At 34.8% G+C, this 27783-nt stretch overlaps 1 protein-coding gene and 1 long non-coding RNA gene across 4 annotated transcripts; both read right to left on the reverse strand.

The window, feature by feature from the left end:
* Window positions 1–1856: 1856 nt before the first annotated feature.
* LOC137718448 (uncharacterized) lies at window positions 1857–6087 on the reverse strand. Of its 3 annotated transcripts, none has more exons than XM_088698606.1 (12): window positions 5500–6087; window positions 5171–5250; window positions 4620–4721; window positions 4396–4512; window positions 3878–4121; window positions 3651–3811; window positions 3240–3562; window positions 3028–3127; window positions 2805–2864; window positions 2617–2700; window positions 2423–2539; window positions 1857–2327 (listed from the first exon to the last, which is right to left on the reverse strand). In XM_088698606.1, the coding sequence occupies exons 2-12, from the start codon at window positions 5228–5230 to the stop codon at window positions 2028–2030; spliced, it is 1668 nt and encodes a 555-aa protein (XP_088554732.1). In that variant the 5' UTR covers window positions 5231–5250; window positions 5500–6087; the 3' UTR covers window positions 1857–2027. The 3 variants fall into 3 exon arrangements, with proteins under 3 accessions (XP_088554732.1, XP_068314104.2, XP_068314103.2); XM_068458003.2 differs by having other exon boundaries at window positions 3651–3805; window positions 5500–6076; XM_068458002.2 differs by having other exon boundaries at window positions 3651–3817; window positions 5500–6017.
* An 8671-nt stretch (window positions 6088–14758) lies between these two features.
* LOC137718434 (uncharacterized) lies at window positions 14759–16747 on the reverse strand. Its single transcript, XR_015964979.1, has 6 exons — window positions 16384–16747; window positions 16197–16308; window positions 15940–16118; window positions 15494–15788; window positions 15254–15365; window positions 14759–15077 (listed from the first exon to the last, which is right to left on the reverse strand). It is a non-coding gene; the product is annotated as an uncharacterized LOC137718434 (long non-coding RNA).
* Between the last annotated feature and the right edge of the window lie 11036 nt (window positions 16748–27783).

A 27783-nucleotide genomic window follows, 5' to 3' on the forward strand; every position in this document is an offset into this window, starting at 1 on the left:
GAGATTAGTCACCGGAGAAGGTTTACCCATATTTGGCATTGGTAGAAATTGTTTTGCTCTTGGTTGCGATGTCTCTTGCAATTGGGTTGAATAATCATTTTTGCTCCTTCAAATTGTATTGCTAGAGCATTCCAAGTTTTTCGTTTCAAAATATATTATATCGTTTCTTATAAAAAAAAAGTATCATAAAAACAAAAATATTTACACACATCAAAACGTGATTTATGAGTTAACTCATCGACTAGAAGAATAAATAAGAAATCTAAAACCATTCAGCTCCAAATTTCTTCCAAGTCACAACAGCTGTTCCTGATCATGTTCACTCTGTGAATGAAGGACCCATAAATGATAAATATGTACCTCAAAAAACAAAAAAAAAAAAAAGAAAAAAAAAGGGGACCCTAAACGCAGTTGCCTTGTCTAGCAGTTGGAAGATACAGTCCAAATGTCTTTCAAAAAGATATCGGTGCCTACTGCAACAATTAAGTTTGGGCCTCAAACCAGCCGTACTATTTGTTTGAGTATAAACCCTAGACGCCAACAAAATGCTGTGGGGCGATCCAGATTTATCACGGGTGTAGAAACTTTTAATCTCACCAGGAAGAAGAAGACAGAATATATCGCAGCCTGAAGTCAACAGGTACAAAAAATCTAACTATTCTGTATGTTCTTTAGTAAAGGGTGATAATTGTGGTAATTTATGTTGAAAATTACTCAACGTCCCGCATTGGAAAAATAACATATTTTTCACTGATTTAAGAGCTTTAGAGGAAGGGATTATAAGTCGGTGTTGTAGGGGCACGTTCTACTTCTGGGATCTTAGAAATTGATATTAATTAGGGGATTGTGAATCTGTGTTAAAAGAAGGAAATGGTTGCCACTAGGTGGGACGCCGAGGATATAGATACGGAAGAGTGGTGATATTTTTAAGTCGGTTTCGTAGGGCACGTTTTACCTATTAACTCTTAACAATCTGTATCAGAGTCTGATTTCGAGTCAATATGAACATTAGTAAATGAGTGACGATCACGTAGGTACAAAAGCGTGGTGGAATGTGTGAAACACCAGATTATAGGGTTTTCTTTTTCTGATTTTTCCGTTTGGTTAAACGTCCCACTCAGGTTTAGACACTAAGTAGTGACCCCTCCACCTTGACAAGCCTGGTCTGTTCGTTGCTTCGATGTGGCTGATGGACGTTTACCCATCAACTCTTAACAATTTGTATCAGAGCCTGATTTCGAGTCAATGGATATTAGTAAATGAGTGATTCACTCATCCTAGGTGTGCCGACGATCATGTAGATACAAAAGCGTGGTGGAATGTATGAAACATCAGATTGTAGGGTTTTCTTTTTCTGATTTCTCCCTTTGGTTAAACATCACATTCAGGTTTAGACTACTCTAAGTAGTGACCCCTCCACCTTGAACAGCGAGGTCTGTTTGTTGCTTCGATGTGGCTGATGGATAGGTCTATGTCGTGAACGTAACAAATTTTAGGACCACTTACTCAACTTGTTTCCAATGAAATTTTCTTTAGCATGGACCAATCTTTAGATTCTCCATCCATGCACATGATCAAATCATAACTAGTACTTTTTAATATAAGCAATATCCGAGAAGGCGAAACTGAATAGAGGATCAGAGTGCAACAGTAAATCCTCTTAACTGCTTAAGATACAAATTCTAATATTAGGGAATGGAGAGTAGAGAACACGACTAGAGTGGATATGTAAAAGGGCTAAACTACTTGAGCTACAAACCCTAGTGTCGAGAGATAAGGAGTAGAACACATGACCAGAGTGCAAACATAGATGTTCTAAACCACTTAAGCTAAAAGCCGCTTCTAATCATAGATAGTGCTTTGAAACTCGACTCATTTATCTCATTATTACTTACAGTTGAAAGAGAGCAGATATTATACATGTAATTTGCATATATGTCTATAGCTATGTACAAAATCATAAACCCCACCCCACCCCATCCCCCCGGGATGATGTGAACAATACTCTGCAGAACCAAAAATTTGGATCATTTGTATAGAAGGTACCTAAAATTAAACTCATAGGGCGTAACTTGGACAAATTGTGAAAGAGGCTCATTTTTCCCTCTTTCAAGAAGCTTGAGTGCTTCTTTTCCCACTTCACTTGGGAGCTGAAGGCAGATCCAATCAAGCAAAGACTCCAAATCCTTAGCAAAATCAAGTAAATACCAATCCAATATCTTTGGAATTGCAACCTTATCTGATGAAATTTCAACTGCAGCTTGCAAGTACTCTATTTTTGCAACTTCCAGTTCATTCTCAACTTGGGATGCAGTGTACACTTTCACCTGTATTTTGGCAGAGCTCATATATTAGTAATGTCATACCGCGTCGATTATTAAATGGTAATTAGACAGATCATTTTATTTCTTCCAAAACTTACCGCAGGGGAAGACCAGCTGCCACATGATAGTGCAAATGTTACCAATGGTTCGGATAATTCCAATCCAAAAGTACTTCTTGCCGTCTTCTCGTCAGTTTTTGTGCCCTTAGAGAAGGTCTGCTCAGGAGTTGATAAAATAATTGTAAATCTTCTGTGTTCAATCTTCTATGTGCATACAAGTTGAGGCTACTTACATGTTTTGAGTGATACGGCAGTCTCAAGATGAAATGTTCAATAGTTATTGCATTCAGGATGTGTCCTCCAACATTTATTGTTGCCTGAGTCACATTAAATACAACCATACGGTCCATAGATGAATTATTGACAAGCAGAAGTAATTTAACAATCTGGTTTGCTGTCATAAACAGGACATATTTCGTACCTTCTGCATTAGGGCTACAATTATCTTGGGACTCTCAGGTATGCCGTGCTCGAGGAAAGCCTGCAGTATTGAACAATTACAGCAGATGAAACAATTTCTTAAGATAAACAAGACTGGAAACAAAAAATAATAAGGAAAGGAAGACTTGATTACTTAGGCGTAACACCACAAGATTGTTCTGAACTGTTTTAAACAAGAATATCTTTTGATGTCTCTTACATACATTCATCATGCAGGAATTGTAGATATTGATCCAGAAGGCAAGCTTCTCCTGATGACTGAGGCTTTGTAAATTTACAGAAGCAAGTTTCCGTAACAGTAGTCTGCGAATTCAGCAAATAAATATGACTATAAGTAGTCCTAAAATAATCACCATATCATGCAAGAAGGTTGGAAACTAAATCTACCTAACAGATTACAAATCAGAGAACTTACTTCAATCTGCGGAGTAGGAACAAAGCATTTGCTCTTCGGTTTGGATTAATATTCTGAGCTTCAATTGCGTGTAATTGCTTATATGGACCGATATCTCTTTGTCCAAATTCCAAACAAATACCATAAGGATCCCAATTTTCTGTTCTTTCATTTTCTGCAGGACCCAGATTCTTAACTGAACTAATTCTCGTGAGAATGCTTGATAAGCACTTGACAATACTTTCTGAAATTTTGTTAGGACTGTCATCTCCTGACAGCTCCTTGTCCGGGATACTAGGAAGTCTTGCTTGTGCACTTTCTTGGTCCGCGTTTTTAGTTTCTAACTGAACGTACAACACAAGCAAAACAATGTTCATTGCACTGCAAATGAGTGTCAGTAACTTAATGAAATTCGGTAATTTTAGTATGTACCTGAAGTTTTTGAGGCTCTAAATGCTTTTCTGCTGTTCTGTGATCGATTGGAGGTCTCTTTGCTGGAGTCCTAACCTGAGTTTGATGGATCAAGGCTCTGTCGTTGCTTTTCGTAGAATTATTATATGATTGGTTCTCTTTTCCCTGCTTAACATCTGAAACTGAAACTGCAATTAAGAACACTAAAAATCTCATGGCCTAGAAATTAGGATGAACATATGGCTTACCAGAACGGGATGGACAATACTTTTCAGTGGAAATGGTAAAATTGTTTCCTCTTTGAGATTGAAATTTGGGATTCTTTATCGGGTGCAAATCAGATGAATCAGCTGATGATGTTTCCATTTTCCTCTTGGAGGTTGAAATGTATACAGCTTCCTGATACAAGTCCTTCCTAAAATGCACTACCTGTTCTTCGAGCCGAACCACCTCCTCTTCCAAAACAGCCACTTCTGCTAGAAGCTCCAACGTCTATAAAATTAAAAATCACAATCGAAATTACTTTAAAAATCCTTTACGTTCATTAGTCCTAATACTTTAAAACTCCTTTACGTTCATTAGTCCTAATTACTTTCTTGAACTATGGACAATACATTAGTGCAAGATATTCCGCTAAGCAACTACATTATCTAAAAAAATAAAAAAGCAGACATGGGTTTGGCCAATTGGTCAGAACAACAAACTCTATCCCCCGTAAATTAGATTAGATCGGAATATTGCTTCTACAAAAATAGTGAATACTCACATAAGGAGGCAGATAAGGAGGCAGACGAGGCAGAGCTCCCAAGGGTCTTGTAAATGCCCTCTGCAAAGCTCTGTGTACATTCTCTTCATGTCTAAGCTTCTTCTTCAACTTATCAACCTAAACAAGTTACAATGTTCAACTCAATAATCAATACTAATTAAAGAGAGAGCTTATAAAATCACATAACATACAAATTAAAAGTACTAAAAATATGAATTTCATACATCTTGTTGCAAAGCCAATTTCCTCTCTCTGCTCGAAGCTCTTCCATTGCTGATTGCTTTTCTGGTTTCCTTAATCTCACTCCCTTGCATTTCTACCTTTTCCTTTAAATATACAGCAATTAGCTTCCAATACAAAAAACTGAAGTGGGCAGAGAAAAAAACTTGTAAAATATAAACCCATGTTGGAAATGGATCAAAGAAGCTAAATTTACTTTCTTGTGTTGAAAACCAATCTCAGAATCAGAAGGGTCAACGGAGAATTGGAGAGAAAATGATATAATTTTCCTGAGAAAATTTGTGAGCCAGGAGAGATAAACAACTGCTGAGATTCAAGTGGAAGAACCATCACGGAAATCCATCCAAAGATGCCAGAAATTTATATAATATTGGGAGGCTCCAAATTTTGAAGCCATAATCTGCGCTCCATGGCAATGTTTCATAGGCTCCTCCCACAGTGAAAGAAAAGAAAACCTTTTCCGAAAATTATGATTTAAAAAATGTGAAAAACTGCATAACGTAGCTTAGCTCATAGTTCAAAGTATATGAGTTACTTTTTTATTCTTCTCGAGTGGCTTCATAGACTGCAGCCTTGCCCTCACTCTGGTGTTCATCTTCCAGCTTCTTTTAGTATCTGCAGAAATTGTGATCAAACCAATCCAATATCATTAGAGAAACAAACTTTGAAGTTGGCAAAATTCAATTGAGAAAATGGGAAATTTCTAGCATAAACTCCAAGGTTTTTAACTGTTAGATTGTTCGTCAATGATAAAATGACCAGTACGTAACTGCTTAACACTCTCGAGTATACGCTACTCTGGAGTATCATAGAATTTTCGAAGAAAATGAGTTGAATTGCTATAAATAGGGACCAGATTCGTACCCTTATACAGGAAAAAGTTCTTATCTTTAAACAAAAACTTCAATACCACCAAACGGTAATCGGTCTCCAATCCAATCCTTACTGCCTTCCTCGTTCATGGTGAAGTTAAAAGTGCAAAACTAACCAAACCCATGTCGCAAATTCTTGGGTTTTTGAGCTGGGATGTTCTGGATACGCAGAAAGATTAAAGGGAAGAGAGCATCAAAGAACAATGTGGAACCGTACAAAAACTAGAAGCAAGGCGCACTAGAACAATGGTGCTCTCGCACGTCTTTGCGCCATCATGAACCAACGTGCACCTCTCTCTTTTAAGCTCCTGCAACGTAGCACCGACTCTTCTGCCTTTTTAATTACATCATCTTCTCTCCTTCCCCTCTATATTTCTCTAGTTCCGAGAATGCCCCTGATTCGTGCAATAACTATCAAAACTTAATGGGAAATACACTAGGAGACATAAATTTACCAAAATTATGAAAGTTTGTATTTATGTGTTCATAATTTTAACAAGATGATGTGGTTGACTACTGGGGAAGATAGATTGGATTTATATGTGGAGGTCAAGTGACAAGTATGTTGTGTCGATGCATTAAATAAAAGATTGTGGGGTGTGTTTATTTGAAGGAAAAAGCTGCCCTACACACATGTACTTTTGCCAACTAGCTACATGGGTTTTAATCATGGAAAAAGAATTAATATATGAGCACTTCCGGATTGCTTGACCATTCAAGATTTGATTCAGAGTTCAGACTTCTTCTTGTTAATTACCATATGTCACCTATTCTTTATTCATGCTTAGTTAATGTTGTGTTATTTAATTTCTTAGGTGCAGACCACCAAAATTTAATAGATTGGATTTACTTACGTTCTTTTTATTGGAAACTATATATATGATTTTTTACAAATATCGTTACAACTAGATGCCCTTGTTATATATCTTAAAAGTTTCATCATTCATATTACTTTTGATTAGAAAGAAGAAGAAACAAGTATTTCTCATTCTCATAAAATCTAATTTGATGTACCGTTGTTGTGAATAAATCACATTAAGGAACTAAATTTAGAGGCATCGTTTCATTTTCGTCTTAGGCCTCGATTAGTATTGGGACGGCTCTGGACACATCATAATCGAATTACACTATAGCGATAGTATCCGTCACAATTAGGTGTAAATTTCTCACAAACAAGTATAGTTTTTGCACTTGAGAATAAACAGATGAGTTATTTAGTTAACACTAACATTTTGATGGCATCAATCGAATGGTTAAATGATTCCGATTTAATTGATTTTTGTGCAAAATTAATCTGTAAAGTATAAAGGGAATTTTGCACAAATACCACATGAACTTGAAAGCATGCGTGCAAATACCACCTGAACTTTTAATTGTGTATTTTTACCACCTGAACTTTATTAATTGTTGGAATCCACCACCTATCGTTACTTTCCATCCATTTTACTGTTAAAACATTTGACTTGTGAGGGCATTTTCGTCAAATAACTTTTTAGTCACATTATACGGCATCCGGAGGGAGGGTTAGTAGGATACGAGGGTTTCATGGAGAGAAAGAAAAACAAGTTTGATTTTGGCAAGAATTGTTGAAGAATTGAAGAAAAAAATAATGGTTGGCAAGTATAAATTAACAAATAAATAATTTATATTATCATTCAACAAACAAAATAAACAAGAGAACCAAAAAGATGAAACAAGAAAATCCGACCTAGAAGGCCTTTTACATCCCCTATAAAAAGTTCCAGCAACATATAATAACGCTTAAGAACTTAAGATTGTGATAAGAGATGATCAAGCACATGTTGGAATTGGTGCACTGAAGGGAAGCTATCATGATGTTGGTGGCGGTTGAAATTACAAATATGTGAGTATATCGGTAAAATTATGTATCCTCACTCCAAAAGCAATCCCAACAGATGGCCAATTAGAAAGGGAAAACGAAAATTCCCCGGAAATGATCCAAAAGTTGAAAGAAAACAAACGAAAAAAAATAAAAACTATATGATACGGAAACGGCACTAGATCCACGTGAGAGTGACTACCAAGTACAATTTGGTATGGCTCAGATCCGTTTAAAAGATTAAAATTGTTTTTTTTTTAAATATTTTTAGAACTAATTTTTAGTAAAAATATAAATGAACTTAAAAAATCATTTGAAATATTTTCTACAAAAAACACATAATTGATGCATTTTGTAAAAAATATTTCAAGTATTTTTGGAATTCAAAAATATTTTTTCTAAAAGCACTTTTAAATGAATAAGTTTGTCTAGTAATCAAGTAATTTATCAACTAATAATTTAGTTAAGTAATGCTTTTATTATCAACCCTTAATTATTAATTAGTTTAGTTGTTCATTATCGAGTAATTTATCAACTCATAATTTAGTCGATTATTGTGAAATGATCTTAAGCAAGTAAGCAAGCTGTCCTGAAAGGGTAATTTCATCATTTTACTTGTAGGACCAACGGAAGCGTAACGAAACAAAACTCAGATCAGCTATACCTTTCGTACAAATTATTTTTCCTCTAAAAAAATAGGAGATTATGTCCTTTAGCTTCTTTGATATAATCATTCAAGAAATGTAAGTACGTAAGGTGGAAAATATTATGTAAATGTCATTTTCGGCTGCCATCAAATTCATTACGATCTAAATAATTGAATCAAGCTGTTCAACGTGATGCCAATGTGAAGTAACTAGTATGAAAGCCGGTTTAGAAATTATAAAAGTCCAGGTACCCTTTATTTTAATAAATTTATATTATAATTGTTAAAGTTTATTGTCAAATGAATACATGAGAACGACGACGTTATAAAATGTTTATTGCACAACCAACGTTGATTGTTACACAATAAACGTCTTATTGTAGTATAGATGTAAGCTATTATTAGCGGACATCATAAAATCACTTATGATCGTTATTTGCTATTGGACTCTCTACCTTCACGTTTAATGGTGTTACAACATCACGTTTGTTGGAGAACAAGATCCCACAGTCATATGATAAAATAGTATACAATTAATTATTAGAGCTTTCATTCCTAATATTACTGAGGCATTTTGCGATAAAATCAAACATTTGATAATAAATGGTTAGGTTGGAACATTATTGGTGATGTTGATGGTGGACCATGATGTGCCTATAAAGTTTATCAACGTTAACATTCAACATCTGTATTACAATAAATGTATAATAGTATAATATAACATATATTATCATTTTTATTACTGTGAAATATTGATTCTTATATTATAACGTCATATTAGTATATAACACAATAAAAGTAGGACGTGACACGTGAACATCATTACATTACAAAAACTTCGTTTGATTAAAAAGCTTGTTTTTAAATTTATCATACTAACCTTCTTTTTAACAATTATATTTCTCTTGGTTGTCGCTAAGAATCCTGTAATTTATTTTAAATTGTGTATATAACAGATTTGCTGCTGTTTTGATCCTCATATTCTAGTTCCATGCACGTTATTCCAATAATATGTATTGATTTTCTGGTTTGACCAACCATAAACAAAATGAAAAACTACCGAAATTATATATAACAATTCTTGGGCATTAGATTCTACCTATTTGATAAATCCCCACAATTAAGAATCGTTTGGGGGGCATCAGACGCATAGAAACTGTTGCTTAATCATACAACAATTAAGATTGTGTTGTTTCAACCGACCATTCTCTTTGGCAAAATAAATTACAATTTCAAAGAATCCAATTTTAAAAACAGAAAAATTACTACTATTATAAAAACTAAACATATCAAATTTCTAATCTGCGTGAAAAAGGATTTGCCATGAAAGGAGAACATGCTCCAAAATGGTCCACAATCTTTGATTAATTGGTAGTGGTGTCCCTTCTTCAACCGAGAGCCTTTTTTATACCCCACTGACTCGGTGGCACTGACCACCCCGCAAGTCATTTCTTGCACAAAGCCATCTACTCAGCCATGTTTTCTATAAGTGCTCATTTTTTGTGGTATTTTTTAAACTTTTCAGAGTGGGGCCTTTGATGAGCACTGAAAGTTGATCACTGAGGCCTATCCAGATCTCAGAGGTTTTATCTAATTCATTTTATCCTCTCTTATTTGTTTCCATAATTACCATGTAGCTGTAATAAAACTAACACACTTTTTTTATTTTTCATTAATTGGAGGTTTCAAACTCTCGACCTAGTCTAGTCCTACTCATCACTCTAACCCCAATACCTTAAACTAAAACACTTTCATAATGCCAACCAAACAAAATCGGATTTGCAGTTAATCTCCAATTGTAACATGTCATCGCTCATTCCTCACAAAGATATGTATTAATTGTATGTTTTGAGTCATATCGACATGGTTTTGTTAGCTTTCAACTTCACAATTAAACCCGTCATACTTACGAAGATGTCATCTATAAACATATAAAGCACAACACTAGGGTTACAATCCACCTCCAAGGGGGGGGCCTGACGTCCCCATCAGCACAGTTCCGATCAAGTCCAGCTGTATCTTCCCTCCTAAAGCGATGTATGTATAAATATCTCCGAAATTTAAAAAATTATGAAACTAATCAATAATTTATTTTTTTTTCCTGGAATACTGGGAACAATAATTTCATTATGAAGAGCAAAGTACAATCATTCTGGAAAATGATGGTTGAGAAATTAGGAAATACATGGCATACAAATTAAAATAAAATGTTGGTCCAAAGCTGGCTGTGGGCCTGATGAGTAGCTGGTCCTACCATCCTTGCATGCTTAATTACTGAGATGAATCTGTTCTAGGGTTTCTGGGGACTTTTTAGGTGCACATCTGACCAAAATAGGAAGTGAGAAACGTATTTTGCAGTAGTAGTAGTTCTGATAAAAGGGAAGAAGAAAACAAGCTGCATGTTTAAAAGTTTATTTTTCCTCTTTTTTCTAGGTCCACCATATAAGAAGCTATATGTTTAAAAGTCTATTTTCCCTCTTTTCTCTGTGTAGTTTGTATTTTAATTAAGGTCAATTGATGTTTGGCACTGTTAGAGCAGCCGAAGCGACACCAATACATATCCGCATCATTGAATTATTGAATAAAATAGCTAGCTCAAGATCGATATATAATTGTGCTTTTAACCAGAATAAAGGGAGAGATTTGGCATGCTTTTTAGACTAGGGTAAAACAATTCACCAGGATTTGTTCATAGTTCTTACAAGGACAAAAGTTTGCCAGCTAGCTGGACCATTTTTGCATCCTTTACTCTACACTGAACTTTGTCTTCTAATAACAAGACAAAGCATATCTCAATGTGTACTTCATACTAAAAAATGCACACTATATTTATAAATACGTCGTATTTATTATTTAATTATGATGGAAGGTTGGTGATATCATTTCTTTATTTGTTCATGTATTATTAATAGTTGAGGGGACATTAGGAAGCCCCATCTCTGTTTAAAAGAGATGTACACTGCATGTTGCATGGATTTATAAATTCCCAAGTTTCTTAGCTTTTCAACGTGGGATATTTTGCATATTTCTGCACCTCTTTTCATGTTACGAAAGAGATTGAGATTTCTCGTAAAGCAAATAAAAAATTAATTGCATGCACGTGAGTGTGATGAGAGGCTAATTAATAATGAACGAAAATGAATAATTTTGTGACAAGATGATAAAACTTTAAACCCAAGGCTACAATATAGGATATCTTTTTGGTGCTTCTTTTGCTTTTCAAAGATTAATTAGAACATTGGTGGTGGTTCTGGTAGAAAGGAAGAATCCAAGATATATCAGGGCGATGAAGACCGGAAATGAGACAAAGCTGCGAGTAAAACAATGAGATAGCTAGAGAGGCTGTTCGAAGTTTCAACGACACGTCCTTTTCTACTTATATATTTTTAGGGTTTGCCAGCTCGAACCAGGGAGTGCTGGTCCCTGCTCATTTGACTATTTCTCTAATTACATAAATACTTCTTCCGCAACAAACAATTTCCATCAACTATTTTGTTCCCCCATCCAAATTCCAACCCCAAATGCAATCATTTTCCATCAACTAAATTAAAAAGAACTGGTTTCACATTTGAGCTATTAATTCAGATGAATTGTTTATGGCTCTCCACAATGGAGGGTATAGTCAAGCCTCCCAAGTTTTTTTTTGTTTGTTTGTTAATATTTCTAAGATCCTTTTGAGTTTTGGGTGTAGTGATGAAATTGTTGGGTGTAGATGCTCCCACAAAAAATACTATTTGGGTCTCATGTGATCCAAATTCTTGGCAGGCTTGTTGATTACGTCTAGGGTAGAATTGGGCCACAAAGTTAGAAAGATTGTGTTGAAGGATTAACGTAGGCTTTGTGCCAGGCACCAGAATCACCTTTGGATGGTACGAGTTGATTAGATTCGGTAATTTCTTACACAACTCGTTAATATGACACGTAAACGATATGAATGTAACGGGTTTTGTGTCAACACGATAACTAATCGGGTTGTTATCAGGTCACACGATAAGAATCCGTTAATAACTGGTCCTTAACAGATTTACACGAAAGTGACATGCAGATAACTTGTTTTGACACATCAAGAAAAAAGTTATTTTGATGATTTTAATTTTTTAAAATAATAAAAAAACTCACTGTAAAATGTGTATGTATATAGTGGGTATTAAATATGTGTCATTGTATTATTATCAATATAAAATTAAAAATTTTAAGTTTTATTTATTTATTTATTTTTATAGTATACAATAGACAAAGAGTGGGATTAAAAAATTATAAAACACACTAAAAATAAAAGTATCAAGTAATTTAAAAATATCAAACACATTAAAAAAATTATAATAATCAATTTACGAGTGCGAAAAATGTGAAAAAATATGCAAAGGCTCATGAGCGCATCCTCTAAGCTATGAGTATTGATATATCGTCGTTTGAAGTTTTAAAACCATACAAACGCTCATGAATGGTATTTTTAAGGGAGTTCAAAATAAATAAAATTTATAATCATTAATGTACAAGTTAAAAAAAAATGTGAAAAGATATATAAATGTGCAAGGTTCCTCAATTGCATATCCTTGATATTTGGTATTTTATAATAATGTACTAATGCTTTTCATTACACTCTTATTTTGGAGTATGTAATACTTGAAAGACAAATGTTTTTTTTATTTTTTATATTTTGAAGTAATGTTTGTGTGATAATGTGGTATGCATATACTAATTTAATATTATGTTTTTTTTTTTGGTCAAATTATGTTTTTCATTTTCATTATTTATTGATTTAAAATATATTTTCTTTAACGGGTAATGGGACGGATCATATTACCTGATAATATTAACGGATCACCACACGACCTGTTAACGGATCATATTACTCGTTTACTTTAACGGATCATATTACCCGTTTACTTTAACGGGTGTTACACGACACGACCTGTTAAGATACCGGGTAAGAAAATCCACTTTTACGTACACACTCCAAGATTGCATACGTAAAAAATCGTAAAAAACAAACATTCAGAGATTATGTAACGGAACAAAAGTTTTCGATGGTTATAAATGAATAATCACAATTTAACGGTTTATTTTAGCTCCGATTTTAATGATTTTTTACAACAACACTCCTCGACCCTATAAGAATGCAATGAATAAATTTGATCTTCAATTTAAAATATTTACACTAGTGGATACCACAAAATGGAAGTATAACATTAACTCTTAAGTGTTTGTTAAATCTATCAATTTGATAGGATATGAATTCTACGAAACAAGTTTCAACGATCCAACCGTCAGATATATTTGTATATACTCTGAGATAGCATGTGTAAAAAGTCGCAAAAAAAAAAAAAAAAAAAAAAACAGTCAAAGATTATTCTGGCGGCCATCCAAAATTTTGCTTTGTTCGTGTCGATTATATTTGACAGGGCCATGAGTAAAAAAAAAAATAAAAAATTTAAAACATGTGTTTTTCTATTTATTTTTAATCAATATAGCATTTAAAAAAAAATTTGTTTCTATGCCAGACAATGTGCTTTGTGACGCATTGAAAAAAATTGTTTGAATTTCTTTGAATCTTGTTGCTTGCATGTGAGGAAGCATAATCCTTATTACAAAAATGATAGAGCTTCAGATTGTAGTCTGTTGTTATTATTCTCTCAGAAAATTTATGGCTTGTAGGAATTGGGTTCATTAGACTTTAGGATCATTAGTGAAAAAAAAAATATTTAAAATATGTGTGTATTTATTTATTTTTAATCAATATAACATATTAAAATAATAAAATTTTCATTTATGTCGATTATAACCGTCAGAATACTAAAATAATAACCGTCAGAAAGTAAAATAATAAAATAGTCAATTTCTGAAGGTTATAAGCGCCACAATTAACTTAAAAACCGCCAGAAACTTCAAAAATATTAATAAAAAAAAAGATTAAAAAATATTGTCAGTTATAACCGACAGTATTTTTATGATATCCGCCAGGACTTTATGTCGGCCATAACCGACATGATTTTTCTAATATCCGCCACTAATTAAATGATGTGTCGGATATATTTTATCCGACAGGATTTTTCTAACATCCGCCACCATCATCCGCCACCTAAAGCTAATATTGTAGTAGTGACACGACCCGTTAAGATACCGGATAAGAAAATCCACTTTCAAGTGATTTTCATTAAAGGTAAAAATAAAAAAAACCCTTTTAATTGTTCACCCAACCCAAAAGTCATCTTGTATCCTTACCTCCTTTCATTTTTACTAAAGAGTAAAAAGGACATTTAAACTCTTTGTGCCAATCTCTACCAAAAAAAAAAAAAAAAAAAAAACCCCTAAAATCTCTCTCAAACAAGCCTATAGCTAATCAAGTTCTAAATTTCTCAAACACCAACAAAATCACTCTCAAGCATATGTCCTTGACTCCTTAGCAAAAGTTCTTGAGTTCCAAGTTTTATGAGAAAGATGTAGGCTGCTAAGCTCATATTAGATAACGAATTGAGATGATTTATGTGTTGAAGAATATTAGGAGATAAAATCTGCACAAGAAGAACATACTTCTGAAACTTCTCTATGGTTGTACACACATTTGGGATAAACATATGAGACCTCGAGGATTAGCATTTACAATGTTTCGTCGCATATGTGAAGTAGATTGGTTGACCAATAATTCTTTCCGTTTCTGAACTTTATCCTATTGTCCTTGTTAACTAATGAAGAATGAAGATCTTGATGAACACATAGAGGGAAAAAGCTTAGACTTTAGAGAGAGAAAGAGAGGGACAATCGTAAACTGAATATCTTCTTGTTATATTTCTTAACAACCAAGTAATACATGTGATATGGTACTTATACAACTATCTCAGCAACACGATCCAACCGTCTAACTAACTAAGCTAACAATCTTTGTGTAAGTGGCACAATCCTAACCATCAATACTTCTATACTCTATCATCCCCCCTCAAACTCATCCCTTGATAAACCAAGCATGAGATTGTTACCATGAGTGTGAAATAAAGGAGCACTTAATCCTTTAGTTAGGATATCTGCAAATTGTTCTTTAGAAGAAACAAATTGTACAAAGAGTTGTTTCTTGGCTACTCTTTCCCTGACAAAACGAACATCTATTTCAATATGCTTAGTCTTCTGGTGTTGAACAGGATTGAATGAATATTCAAACACAATCAAGAAGTCCATGTTACTCTTCACACAATCATATGATTTAGAACCAAATTCATCTGAAACACAACCATACAGAAAAAGATAAAATAATAATTTGTGCACCTTGGTCACCGAAATTGTTGAAAACGATACTCCTACAAAAAACCCGGCTACAGCACCAACAAAGATTGTCACCACAAGCCTCATTGTCTCATTGGGGTTTCTTAAATTTCCACTGCATCTCAAAAGAAGTTCACATTACACAAATGATGAAAACTTTTGAGTACCGTTCTAACATCAATGAATGTAAAGATTACAGAATGAACAAAACGAAAACAAAAACAAAATTTAAAAGATTCGTACATGCGGAGACCCCATATTACTCAAGTTACTATGATCCCATAGTCACAAAGGTACAGTTTGAATTCTAGCAAGCAGAGGGTGTTCCACATGCACGAAAATCAGAAGATTCTACTGCTTCATTAGTGAAGCAATCATCAAACAACCCTGCAAGGCTGAAACGATAAATTAATTAACTTAAAACATACTTTGTGAGTCAAATTAGTCTCAGTTTTCACACAGTAGCTCCCTGGCTTTGTTTACACCACTCATTAGCTGAGCCAAATTCTAATTACAGCAAAATTCATAGCTAAGCAACCTGGTACAACAATCCGGAAATTTAATTAATTTATTAATCTTGAAGTTAAACTCAGTTAAACGCATCAAATCCGGAAATATTAACACGAAGGAGATTAAGGAAAGTAATTAATAATTAACGAGAAAGTAAAAATGTACGGAGGTGATTTTACCGTAAAAAATGTTCAACGCGGCGGAGCAAAATCGTACACTGCCCAGCTCCGTCATCCGACAGGACCTTCCAGTTTCGTTTCCATAATTCTCCGATCGGGTTTTTGAAAATGGCACCAACGAGGAACTGCTGAGATTTAATTTCCAGAGTTCCACTTCAATTTCCAAATAATTAAAATACCTACACATGTACAAATTCATCAGGTGAATAATTTCAACAATTACCCAGAATAAAAAAATTAAAACAAAAGAATTTTACCCAAATAGAGAGTGGATCCATGGATGTGGAAGTGAAGGACGCTTGGGAGGGTCGCCTCAGGTTGGAAACAACTTTAATTCACCTTCCTCGAACCCAATCTTTGACATGCATACTGATAATGTAATTAAAATTTGAAATCTAGAATCGATCCCATAACTAAAACCTTTTATTTTGGAAATGCACTTACACTGGAGGATAGCCGTCGAGGAGAGTATCATTTTTACCCTTTAGCCGGAAATTGGCCAATTCCGGCATGCTTTTGAGGGAAATTGGCCGGAAACCCCGCGGTCACAGTTTATTAGATTTGAAATTGAGGAAATTCGGCTATGAATTTGTAGAAACTAACTTGGGGGTTGGAAAGAGGACGGGAAGAGGACTCTACAGGTATAATTTGCCGGTCGTTGGTGACCGGTCGACGGCAGCACTGTTGCGTGGAAGAGAAGAGGGCGAGAGAGGATACGGGAGGGAGGAAGACGGCTCAAAAGGACAAGGAGCGCTTGAGAGAGAGAGAGAGGGTGAGAAGGGTAATTAGATATTTTATGTTCGAAACTAGGTAGGGAGCTGAGAGGGATCAGCTTAATAAACAAGGCTATCACCAAGCAGCCACCGTTAAATGACTAAAACAATAAAGGGCACCAATATTAATCAAGGGTGCCAACCTACTACAAATAGGCACCCGTTTAGGAACGGTGTCCCAATATCAGTGCCCTATAGCCCTTTTTCTAGTAGTGCTCATTCGACTTAGGGTTGGGCAAACGGATCCTGGACCCGTGGGTAGGGGCGGGTACCCGTTGTTTGGGGAGGGTAAGGGCCGGGTCCAAAATTTCTAAACACAAAACGGGACAGGGCGGTTCGGGTATACCATATTAGCGGGGCGGGGCGGATCTTGAAATAGAAGTGGACGGGCCCCCGGCCCGGCCCGTTTCTAGAATGAATAATAGAAGAAAATCAGTTTTTCTCCCTCCGACGAACAACGAAGTCGAACAACTCGTGTACCCAGCAAGGTAAATATTTTCTTCTGCTTCCTTTCATTTGCTGCGATTTTCACATGGATCTTGCTTGTTTTTTGGTTGTGATTTGATTGAAATGGTCATCTGGGTTTGTTTTTATTTGATTTTTGGAGCTGGGTTTTTGTTCTTTTGGGATTTCCCGAGCCTACCCGAGCCCACGAGACTTCGTAGACTTCGTTCGTTGATGATGGGATGGGGCAGGGAGCAATTCATGGAAGCTTCCCTTGAGAAAGGAGAGAGAAAAGAGGTCACCGGAATTCGCAAGGTCAGAGAAAGAGAGAGAGGAGAGAGAGGCTCTCTAAGATGTCGACGGCAAGACCACGAAATTGGTTTTCGACGAAGCCCAAACCCGAGAACCACTCAGATCGAGTTCAAAACGGCGTTGGAGAGCCCGCTGATGTCGATCCAGATGAGGAATTTCTCAGCCCTGTCGAAAGATTCGATGCTGGTGTGCGTAGAGGAAGGCTTTAGAACGGTGATTGTGGAGTTTGATTATCTAAGCTTGATATGCATGCTAAGGAAAGAGCAGCAAGAGGACAGCAACCTTGGTTGCAGAATTTGAAATTGGAAGCCTACCTTCCATGGTCGGCGTCAATGAAGAAGAAAAGGAATGATGATGAAACCTAGCTTCAGGGTCAACACCAATCCAACACAACAGGACCCGTGGACCCGGCTCGAACCGGCCCGTTTCAACCGGGCCGGGTAATGTTCGGTTCTTATATTAGAAAATGTAATCCCCGGCCCGGCCTGCCCCGTTCTTTTTGAACCTAGGTCCGGTCCGGTCCCTTCAAAATTGGGCTCGGCCCGACCCGTGCCCAGCCCTAATTCGACTAGTCATAACCGGCCACAATTTCAACTACGTATATAAGAACTAAAATTTAAACCCACATTCATAAATCAAACGAATGAGGCACATATCAACATAATTAGCTAACATCCCTTATGACATAAGCCACACATGTAAATTGTTCCTTCCACTAATGAATTATAACTAATATTGAATGCGAGAAGCAAATACAATAAATAGATAGACATATTCATTAAAAAAAGCACGCTCTTGCACTTTGTACTTAATCATGTTGTAAAACAATAAATATGTTAAGCCAAATTCGTTTAGCAAGTATAACTTCATGTCAATTCCTTCAGTCATTACTTCCAAATAGTAGTATGTACCAAACAACTTAAAAGGCAACTGTCTTTACAAGAACTTATCCAGATAGTAGTTAATCATGTATGGCATGAGTGTTAAAATATGAGAATACGGTCATACATGCATACAAATTTGAAAATAAACAGTGGAACAATTATAGGATTGAAAACTGGACAATCCTAATAAAATATAGAAAATTTCAATTATAGCATGCATCTTTTTTCCACAAACTCGACTTTAAAATTCTAGGGAGAAACATGCAAAAAATAAAACTAAGTTTCATACTCAAAACCTTTACAAACATATATTAGCATAAGAAAAACTTCCACGGATCTTTAGAACTTAGCATGCGTGACTTAGATTCAATGAGTGTGAAGCCCAATTATTTGTTTATCAATTCTCCCACTTGGGCAAACACTCATTGCATTTGTTACTCTGAAAGCATATAGGTAAAAAAAAAAAAATATATATATATATATATATATGTTTATTTGTACTACTATAGAATTTTCCAAAATATATTTGTAAAGTAGGATACTATACCAAAAATCAAGATTCCAGCTTGAGGAATTACATAATTAACGTATAATTGATTTGTCCCAAAATCACATAGACTATATGAGAGACATTATACTTTATAAAATAGAATCTGAAATTTTTCTAGAGCTAAAAGATAGCTCAAATTTTTCGACATATAAGAAAACAATGAAAACTCCAGTTTGGACTTTCAACTGAGCACATGTTACTAATAAAATCATAAATAGAGTACACCACAAATAAGCACGAAATTTTCCAGTCTATAAGTAGACATATATATGAACAACATATCCAAATTTCAAGTCATTCTGAGGTCATTAAATCATTCCTTTGTTAAACTTAATTGAAATGATGAAAACTGCCAGACTAGAATTTCAACTAAGCATGGATTACTAATAAAATCCCTATAAATAAAATACATAACCAAAAGTCACAAACTTTTTTACTCTAAAAATAGACATATATATGAAGAACATATTCAAATTTCAAGTCATTTGGTGGTCAGTAGATAATTCGTTTACTAAACTCAATTGAAACAATGAAAACTGCCAGACTAGACTTCCAACTGAGTGCGGGTTACTAATAAAACCACCATAAATTCACAACCAAAAAATACGAAATTTTGCTTTCTAACAATAGACTTATATATGAAGAACATATGAAAATTTCAAGTCATTTTGTGGTTAACAGCTCTGTCTTTTGTTAATTTCAAAATACGTATTCCAGCAGAAAAAATCTGTGCATCTATGTCAACTTGATAAATCAACAAAAATTCCATTCTTCATGTATTTTCGTAATTTTGGTGTAAGAAGTCTACTTCAACATATAACTTTATCATGAATAAATTTTGGACCATAAAGATATGCAAATAAACAACATATATAGCAGCAGACTTCAATGTGTACCTTAGGCAATTTGTGATTATCCTTCATGTGTTCAACAACATATGCTCCACTTAATTTTGAGAAGAGAAAACAACACATAACAAACATTAAATCACATAACCAATCTTGAAGAAATCCAAAACTTTTAACAAGAAATAAACATACCATCATCTCTGAATACACTGCAATATTCCACTTTTGAACTGAAATAAGGCAAATTTAATCATGGGATAGTTTGGTTGCGATCCCTGTTCCTAACTATTATAGACTCAAATCTTATGCATATTATATTTTTTTATTGAAAATGACATAATAATAAAAGAGATGAAATAATACCAATAAAGACTCAACCGTTTTTTTTTTTTTTTTTTTTGTTGCTTTCATTTACACTACCAATTTAATCATTCAAAATTGCTTATGGGCTTTGATAAAAAAAAAAAAATAATAATTGCTTATGGGTGCATTCTAGATCATAAAAAAAATAGGATTTTATTTTATTTTTATAAAATGAGTACATTTATATAATAAAATTTGGCTACATTTTATATTAAAAAAAATGGTACATTTTAGATTAAAAAATAAATAGAGTTTACATTAAAAAATGGATACTTTTTACATAAAAAATGGTACTTAAAAAAAAAAAGGGATTCATTTTACATGTAACAAAGTGGTACACTTGTTAAAAAAATGGGTACATTATAAATAAATTATGGGTACAGATAAAAGGTTAAAAAAATTATGAGTACAAATAAAAGTTTAAAAAATAAGGGACAAAAAGAAATTAATATATGGGTACAAATTAAAATTTAATAAAAAAAAATTGGTACAATTTAAAAAATGGTTGCAAATTAAAAATGGGTACAAACTAGAAATAGAAATATATGATAAAATGTCACATCCCGGCCCGGGACGGATCACTTTCTGGCCCCGCTCCACCACCGTAGCACGATATTGTCCGCTTTGGACTTTCCATTCCTTCACGGTTTTTGTTTTTGGGAACTCATGAGCAACTTCCCAGTGGGTCACCCATCATGGGATTGCTCTAGCCCCCTTCTCGCTTAACTTCGGAGTTCCTACAGATTCCGAAGCCAGTGAGCTTCCAAAAGGCCTCGTGCTAGGCAGGGATGAGAATATACATTTAAGGATCACTCCCCTGGGCGATGTGGGATGTCACAATCCACCCTCCTTAGGGGCCCGACGTCCTCGTCGGCACACCACGACCAGGGTTAGGCTCTGATACCAATTGTCACATCTCGGCCCAGGGGGACACTTCCCGGGCCCGCTCCACCACCGTAGCACGATATTGTCCGCTTTGGGCTTACCATTCCCTCACAGTTTTGTTTTTGGGAACTCACGAGCAACTTCCCAGTGGGTCACCCATCATGAGATTGCTCAAGCCCCTTTCTCGCTTAACTTCGGAGTTCCTACGGAACCCAAAGCTAGTGAGCTCCCAAAAGACCTCGTGCTAGGTAAAGATGGAAATATACATATAAGGATCACTCCCCTGGGCGATGTGGGATCTCCCAATCCACCCTCCTTATGGGCCCGACATCCCTGTTGGCACACACGTGGCCAGGGTTAGGCTCTGATACCAAATTGTCACATCCCGGCCCAGGACAGATCACTTCCTGGGCCCGCTCCACCACCGTAGCACAATATTGTCCACTTTGGGCTTACCATTCCCTCACGGTTTTTGTTTTTGGGAACTCACGAGCAACTTCCCAGTGGGTCACTCATCATGGGATTGCTCTAGCCCCCTTCTCGCTTAACTTTGGAGTTCCTACAGAATTCGAAGCCAGTGAGCTCCCAAAAGGCCTCATGCTAGGTAGGGATGGGAATATACATTTAAGGATTACTCCCCTGGGCGATGTGGGATGTCACATAAAAAGTTTAGCCATAAATATAATATATCAAATGTAACGTTTCTAACATAAATGAATATATTTAAAAATAAAACTTTATTATCTTGACATGTAAATATTTTGATTTTGAATAATTAATGGTGTTTATTAAAACCGAAGGACTTTGATCAAAATTTGAAAAGAAATAAGGTTTAATTAAAGGAGTAGAAAAAATAAGGATGCGAACCTAATTTCTCCTTTAATCAAACGTGTATCTCAATCCAAATATTAATTTATACCAATGAAGGTCACATTTGGTCAAGAAGCCTTAAGACCAAACAAATTCTATGCCATGCTTTATCTATCCGAATATGGGATTTAAGGGGGCTCATATGAAAAGCATTCAAAACTTTAAACATATAACTATCATGCCTTTATATTCACAAATGAACAAATACCCCATAGACTTTACAAATGAAACAAATCGCACCTTTGATTGGTTGAAGCTTAATCAGTTTTTAGTGTTAAAATATAAATCATGTGAGCAAAATATAAACATGAAAACTATCCGCCTTTGTTTGGCAATCAGTTATCACAAGCTTCACATAATCTATACTTTACACTAAGCCACTAGTAATTGAACCAATAAGACTAGTCACACCTTTGTTTGGGGATATAGTCATATTGTTATGACTACTAATGCAATTCGATCAACTAAACTTTGAATTTTTAGCAGCCATTGAATCAATGGAACGGATTTGTTGTGTCCCATTCACCCAAGAACATCTCAAAAACATCGATCCTATGATAACTTTTAGCATGTCTTAGTAATAAAAATTTCAATCGAAGAGCATGCTTATTTAGAAAAGTTAGAGAAAACCTACAATTTCGCAGTTTTAATTAGACCTAATATTTTAAAACATGTGAAGCTTATTTCATTTAGGATCTTAACCATGCAGTAGTTCCATATATGCACGATAAGAAAAATAGCTTGCTATAGAATTGAAAAACTGAAAGCAATTCTAGCATGACTTATGCAAAATATTAGGCAACAAAATATTGATATATATGAATGATTTTTCCAGTTTTAGTTATTTATGTCAATTATTCGGTTTGATCATATATATATTAAATTGAAAACATTAACTAGTTCAAATAGAGATTGAGCATGCAGAGCATATTAACATAGTTAGGCCCGACCTAGGCCCAATGCTGGCAGGGCGATCGTCCGAGGTCCAAAATAATTGGGGGCACCAAAATTATTATGGTGGTATATTTATATATGTTTTCATTCACTGACAAATAAATTTAACTAGAATTGGTGGTTTTGTTGTTTGAAATTAATGAGGAGGTCTTGGGTTCAAAACATCATGTGTACTTATTTGCCTTTCAATTTTTACAAATTTCTTTCCATAAGAGTATAAATATATAAAATTTGGCTAAATAATCAAGAAGTTTAATTAGAATCAGTGGTTTTCGTTGTTTAAAATTAACGAGAGGTCCTAAGTTTGAAATGCTAAGTGCATGTTTATTCTTTTCAATTTTTACGAATTTTGGTTTGGTTGTTAATTTATTTTTAATTAGTAGCTAGAGTTATGTGGGTTGTTATTTTTAAACATTTGTTCCAATTCAAATCTAGTCTTCAATAAAGAGTAATGCGTTGACCAAATTTTTAGATAAAATTTGTAAATCATATGATATGTCATCAAAAAGTTTAATTTAGTACCCATTTATTACTTATACATATCAATTAAAGACTCAAAAACATCATTATTTTTTTAATCCCATATTGACAAGGCTAATAAATAAGAAAAAAACACCTCACAATTTATACAAAAACACTTTAAAAGTTCACATGGAAAACAAAACTCATATCTATCAACTTGTAAATCTGGAGTTTTTTTGTTTCCTTTTCACGATATAAAATAAATTAGTTTTTTCGTGTATCTAAATTATTAAGTTTGAAGTGATTTTCTAAGTATAATTTTATCGATGTCTTATGTGTCAAAACAAATAATTTTCTTATATAAAGTGAGGGCACATTTTTTGGTGTCGTCCCAAGCCTCAAAAATCTCTAGATCGGCTCTGAACATAGTGAGAAGAGATACTAGTTTTATAAAAGAAAATTGCAAACAAAATCTAGGTAGCAGTGAGCTTGAAGACAAAATTAAATCCTGATATATGTCTTATTTCATATATAACTTATGAGTTGAATATGATATATTCCTTGATTTTGCGACAATAGTTGTACTGCTTCAAGACCATCACATATGTGATATACACAATCATGTAGGCTTCATGATCAAAGGTGTCCTCTAATGTTCTTGACGAGGGTGTTCCCTCTTTTAGCCAATTTCAACAGCAATACGTATCTATGGTATTCAATCAATAATATAGACTGCATACTATTGTCTCAATATTTAATTAATCTCATAATACCAAAGCATGGGCTATAACATAAGCCATACATATATTCAAGGTCACATTATTTAAAGCTAAAAACTAAGCCATACATGGCTATGACCTTTAAATTAAAATCCATTGAAACAGACATGGATTAAAAATATGCATACCTCACTAAATGCATTCCGGACTTATGACGCCTCTAAAATAATGCATATTACTGAAGACAAACATGAGATACATATGTGCATATGAACTGCAAGGCTGCAAGTAGCACTGATAGCATATAACATAAACTTAATGAATAGAAGGTAATCAAAATCACTTTAAATTACCACTTTCATGCTATTAGATTTTTTTGTATATTTGTACACATATCAAGACTTCCAATGTATGTGAACTAACCAAGAACCTGCAACACAATTTACATTAGTAGTACCGAGAATCTCCATAAGGTAATTTATCAAAAACTTGAACAAGGAAACCAAGTCAAAACCATATGTTAAAGCAATTTTTGGGTTGCCACATATTCTTAATGCTTATTAACATCCTTAAATTCTCCATGTTGCCAAAGATTATGCAATAACCTTGAATGATGATAAAACTAATAAGGCCGTGTACTTTTCTTTTTCTAGGAATACAAGCATGATAAAATAAATGTTAGTCCATCATATTATTTAGTATTTATGCGACTATGCCATATATCATTCCCAAGAATTTTATCAACATTCAAAGTAAGAACTGAAAGTCAAAACCAAAACACACACACACACACAGATATATATATATATATATATATATATACACACACCAAATGGGGCGGAACTAACAGCAGCAGGCGGCAAAGCCGTTCATAGAATTTAAAGTGCGGAAGTAAAACATATAAAAACAGAGTAGCATATCAATATATTGAATTAAAAAGAACTCAGGTTGATTGAAAAGAAACATCCATGGATGACTGATGATAACATGAAAAGAAAGAATTAAATTAATCATAGAAGATAATTCCAAGAAAATAATGAATTGAATGTAATGATGCAAATATATTTGGAAAATAAGTTTTATTGAAAACTTACTGCAATGCAGATTACAAACAGGTATTGCCTAATGGCAGATGAAACAAGTAAACAAGGTGGAGCTCGCAGGCATCCTGAATAATATATGTATTACAAGTGTTTGGAAAATAATCTCTGTCATTTGCGGATGAGCAGAGAGATATCTTGCTAAGTTAAAAACTTCTGCTTCTTCTGAAGATGAGTCTTTCTTATATAGAGCCAGGAGAATGATTGAGGCTTGTAAAAATAGATCCAGGAATCCCGCTGTCCTCTGAAGAAAGCTGGCAAAGCTGGCTGAATGATGAAAGGTGACTGTGTAATCACGTTGTTTCTCTTCCAAAAGTTGAATGAATAGTGAAGATGCTTTGATTCTTTTACAAAAGTTAAATGAATAGTGTAGATGCTTTGATTCTTTTACAAAAGCTAGATGAACAGTGACCTTTTTGTTTTTCACTATTGAAGAATAATGCCTTGTCTTTTGCGGAAGAGATGATAGCAGCTACTGCTGATGATGTTGTTGGGCTGACACAATCACATGGGCAAATAAAGCAGTTTCAAAAATCGAACGGATCTTGTGCGTCTTGAAGGTCCACTTGATCAGCCCAATTGGCGGGAGGCTGAGACCCTGCATCAGAAGCGTCAGAGTCCGAGTTTGAACCTTTCTTTTTCTGTAGCATTGCTGCTTCAGCCATCAGCTGTTGAGCCAAGTCCAGAAGCTGGGAGGACTTATCAGATTTCTCCTTTTTCTTTGAGCTGGAGGACTTAGAAGGTTTTCCTTTGAGGGAAGATGACAGACTAATGTCTGATAGGGATTGAATTGACTCCTGGGTTTTTAGCAACTCAGGAAATTGCTGATGAACTGGCAAAGCTTGTGAGGACGAAGTTGAAAGTTTGATTGGCAGTGCCTGAGAAGATGTCTGGGGAAATTCCATTTTTACAAGATCAATAATTTTTTGGTGGTTGAATTTATCCCACCATTTTACCCATCGAGTTCTGTAAATACCACCAGTGTCTACTTCAAAGTTCCATTTGAGAATCCATGGGATCTTGTACTTGGCCATGAGCAGTGAAAAAATAGTAACTCTGTTGTCGAAACGATTTCTGTCAAAACTGGGCTGGAAGTTGTTTGTGAGTACATGACGAAGGTCATCTGGAATGATAGAAGAGCTTGGGCCATGGGAAGCCCACCAATCTGGAAACCATGCAGGAAACCGCAATCTGAAATTCTTATCAAAGGTTATGAACCATGAATGACTAAAGTCTTCTGTCTGGTGGAGAAAAATGTTGGTCCATGCTTGGATATAATCATAGTAATTGTAATGGTTGTTTGGGATGAGAACATGCTGAGTATGAAGGGGTTTTGTGTGATAAAGGGGAATTCCCCATTCGAGTTCGGTAAGAAATTTTCCAATATGGAGTGAATGATACAATATTTTGTTTTGATGAGTGGCACTGTAAATTGGCTTAATAACAATGCTTTCTGTTTCTAAAAGGATAGCCTGGTAATATTTTAGGCTTTTATAGGATTCAATTGGTAAGAAATGAAAATTTGGAGGAAGGAGTAATTTGGCAATGCGCTCTGGGGGTTGGTTTTTGTCAATGTGAAGAGGGATGCTAAAAAGCTTTTCTGAATTGGGATTTTGGACATATGGAGATATTTTAGCATAGCTAGGTGTTTTAGGCTGTGAAGGTGCTGGAGAACGAACTGAAGAGTAAGGATCATAAGGGGTGGCTAAGGCTATTTGGTAATTTGGTCGGATATTTCCTACTGTGGATCCTAGTGGAGTGAATCTGTTTGTAATGGCGAGGGCCGATGAAGAGTCGGGAATAGACTCTTGTTTTATTGGTGCTGGGGTTTGGGTAAGGGTGGCTGGGAGCCTTCGCTGCTGAGTAGGATTAGTACCCATTCTTCCTCTGCAAAAATTCTCTGGTCAGAAAATCTGGTATGCAATTCTGGCTGCCTTTGATGTATTCAATTTCAAAATCAAAAATACTTAATATGGCTTGCCAGCGTGCAAAAATCTGTTTTGATGCAATATTTTGAACATCTTTTTGTAAAATATGTTTGGCAGATTTGCAATCAACACGAACTAAAAATTTTTGATTTAATAAATCATCTTGGAATTTGCTAATGCATAATACAATTGATAAAATCTCTTTTTTAATAGTACTATAGTTATGTTGAGCCGGATTCCAAATTCCTGAATAGAAACGAACAATTTGTTCAGGAGATTCAGAAGAAGTTGTCTGTTTGAGGATACCTCCATAACCGATATAGGAAGCGTCGGTCTCGACTATTTTGAAAGAGTCGGGAGTTGGAATGCCAAGGCAAGGCAAAGTCTTGACATGATTTTTTATCTGTTTGACAATGGAAGTATGATTTTGAGACCATGATGGAGGATTTTCCTTGAGACGATCAAACAAAGGTTTACATTGTTGACGAAGATGAGGGTAAAACTCTGAAACATAATTGAGAGATCCAAGGAATCGCTGAAACTGGGTTTTATCAATAATTTGATCTGGAAATTTATCGGCAAACTGGATGACTCGATCAATTGGTTAGATGGTAGACCTGTAAATGTGGTAACCTAAAAATCTAATTTTGGTTTGAAATAACTTAATCTTAGATGCAGAGACGACTAACCCGTTAGACCTAATGATCCTAACAAATGCATGCAAATGCTTCCAATGCTCATCTATTGATTTT

This window comes from Pyrus communis, chromosome 8 (assembly GCF_041283825.1).
Source record: "Pyrus communis isolate YQ-2024b chromosome 8, ASM4128382v1, whole genome shotgun sequence".
NCBI classification, from domain to species: Eukaryota; Viridiplantae; Streptophyta; class Magnoliopsida; order Rosales; family Rosaceae; genus Pyrus; species Pyrus communis.